The sequence below is a fragment of the Limulus polyphemus genome, unplaced genomic scaffold (genome assembly GCF_000517525.1).
Source record: "Limulus polyphemus unplaced genomic scaffold, Limulus_polyphemus-2.1.2 Scaffold6027, whole genome shotgun sequence".
Classification (NCBI taxonomy): Eukaryota; Metazoa; Arthropoda; class Merostomata; order Xiphosura; family Limulidae; genus Limulus; species Limulus polyphemus.
Window position 1 is genome coordinate 6,600 of NW_013671637.1, and position 2,559 is coordinate 9,158.

The 2,559-nt window shown below is 34.2% G+C and overlaps 1 protein-coding gene across 1 annotated transcript in view; it reads right to left on the minus strand.

Annotated features, from left to right (window-relative positions):
* The window catches only part of LOC106473266 (leucine-rich repeat and immunoglobulin-like domain-containing nogo receptor-interacting protein 1), a 5,019-nt gene extending 3,459 nt beyond the window's left edge, over window positions 1-1,560 (minus strand). Inside the window, exon 1 of the mRNA XM_013933951.2 lies at window positions 873-1,560. Coding sequence (XP_013789405.1) covers window positions 873-1,543 — 671 coding nt within the window. The 5' untranslated portion in view covers window positions 1,544-1,560. The remainder of the gene's footprint in view (window positions 1-872) is intronic.
* Between the last annotated feature and the right edge of the window lie 999 nt (window positions 1,561-2,559).

Here is a 2,559-nt window from a genome sequence, read left to right on the forward strand (position 1 = left end):
GTAGGATCGAAACCCTTCGTCAAACATTTCCGCCTTTTCAGCAATAGGGACGTTATAATGTGAAAGTTAATCCTGCTCTCCGTTGGTAAAGAGTTGGCGGTGAGTAGCTGCCCCCCATTCTGTCTACCACTTCAAAATTAGGAACGACTAGCGCAGATAGTCCACGAGTAGTTTTCTTGAAACGACTAGTGCAGATAGTCCACGAGTAGTTTTCTTGAAACGACTAGCGCAGATAGTCCACGAGTAGTTTTGTTGAAATGACTAGCGCAGATGGTCCACGAGTAGTTTTCTTGAAACGACTTGCACAGATAGTCCACGAGTAGTTTTTCACGAGAATTCAACAAACAATCCTCTTTCATCAACATGTTCTTGTTTGTTAAGAAAATATAATTGTGTGTTATCCCGTTATTTTTGAACAAGTAAATATAAAAAATGCTATAGTTGTTATTTTTATATAGCGTTTTAAATGTTTTTTTTATATTATATATAGTAAACCTTTCCAATTTGCCCCTGTTATTTTAGTCTCATTTTTTAATAAAAAATAAATAAAAAACACTAGTCTCATGTTGCTTGGATTTTGTTTTTAGAAGTTATTTTGAAGCCAGAAAAAAAAAGATAACTAAAATCTTCAAATTTGAACACCTATATTTTTTTTTCGAATTAAAATTATATAAATCTGGCGCGGAGTGTCTCATTTACATTCATATTACCTCTCGTGAAAAATATTCTCAAATTGAAATTTTATCTCGATATAAAACAACAACTGTCTGTTGAGTGCTTAACATTATTGACGTCTGTTTTAAGAAAAATGTAAATATTCAAAAATGCAAAAGAAAAAAATCGATAATTGATGAAAATACGATAACACTTACCTTAATTCTATAAAGTAAAGATTAGAGGCAGGCCATGGGAGGATCCGTCTCTGGACATCTCTGATTTGATTGTAGGAAAGATCCAAAAACTCTAAACCAGTCAGCTTTGAGAAGGCTTGATTGCCAACTGACTCAATACCATTATCATAAAGAGAGAGATCCTTCATATTTTCTAGACCTTCAAGAAACCAGTGAGGTCCTACATGCGAAACTGTGCATCCTGACATTGAGAAATACTCAAGCTTGTGCATATTTGCGAAAGTAACATTTACCACCCGACCGACTGCAAAGATAAAAATGTCCACTATAGAACCCTGCTGACCTTGGAATGCAGGGATTTCCACCGATCCTATCTTTGACACGTTGGTTCTCTCCAGTCGCAAGGCCGAAAGTATAATTCCTCTAAAAATATCACCCGGAATGGGGCTTAGCAATGAAGAGTTAGAAACAATCAGTTTTTCTACAGCTTGACCCTTGGAGATCGTAGATATCCACCCTAGTTGTGTGATATTTTTTAATTTATTACAGCGAATTACTGGGTAACCTGTCGACCCAGGCTCACACGTGCATGGAAATGTCTCTTCTGGAGGCGGGCAGGGATTAGCCCCTAACTTGGTAACAGTGAATCCCAGTATGGCAAACAAAAACAGACTCAAAGATAGACCTTTCATTCTTCTGTATCAAGAAAGTGAGAAACATTAATAAACAACAAAGTACGCATAGAGCACAAATCAAGTAATCATTTTTAAGGCTTACTCTGCGTATTGCCAAGCGATAAATCAAATCTACACCAGTCACTAAGGCAAAGTACATTACAGACGGTGGGTAAAAATTACAAAGTATTGTTTGATTATCAATAAGCTTATTTTTACTGTAATTTCAAATGTCGTGCATGAAAATATATTAATCTGATTTAATTGGAACATTTTAATTTGATGTGGGGAAAAAATAGAAATCTCAAAACTAAGTGCACGCTTAGAAAAATATTAAATTTTTTAGAGAAATAAAAAATTATCAATGAAGCAATGATCTGATTATCAAAAATTTCTGTTCAACAATTTACCTAATATAATTTACTATTTAGAACTTTGCTGCCAGATGGCAAAATGAACTAGTTGTACTCTTTTAGGGTTAAACCAGGTGGTGAAAATAGCGCCTCTTTAAGTTAAACAAATATTAATAATAAGTTTCTAGAATCCAAGCGAAAATTAGTTATATGTGCAATATATTCAACTTGCATTTATTGTTGACAAAATATAAACACAGATAAGTTAAATCAAAGTTGTTTATAAAACCGGTATTTAAAAATAAACCGTGATCGATACGAAAACGGTTTATCGTCATTTTCTCTGTATTGACGCGACACCTTACTTTAAATCTCAGTGTCAATGTAGATATAGAAGAAAACTATTTTCAGAGATGCTTAATCGTATCCATCAGTTCAAAACTTTGGAAGTACAACGGTTTTTCTGTTTACGTAGCACTGTGACAGGACATTAAAACCGTAACGCCATACTCAACTTGTTGTTGCCCGTGTGACGTCATAGCTAGTTTTATTTCTGATAATTGTCAAGAAGGTTTCTGATGAGACTTTTTCCACAAAAGACCCCCTGAATAGATATTACTTTGTGAATAAAGTTTAACTGGTAAATCTTTTAAACTCGTGTTGAAAAACTGTGTTTGTTTT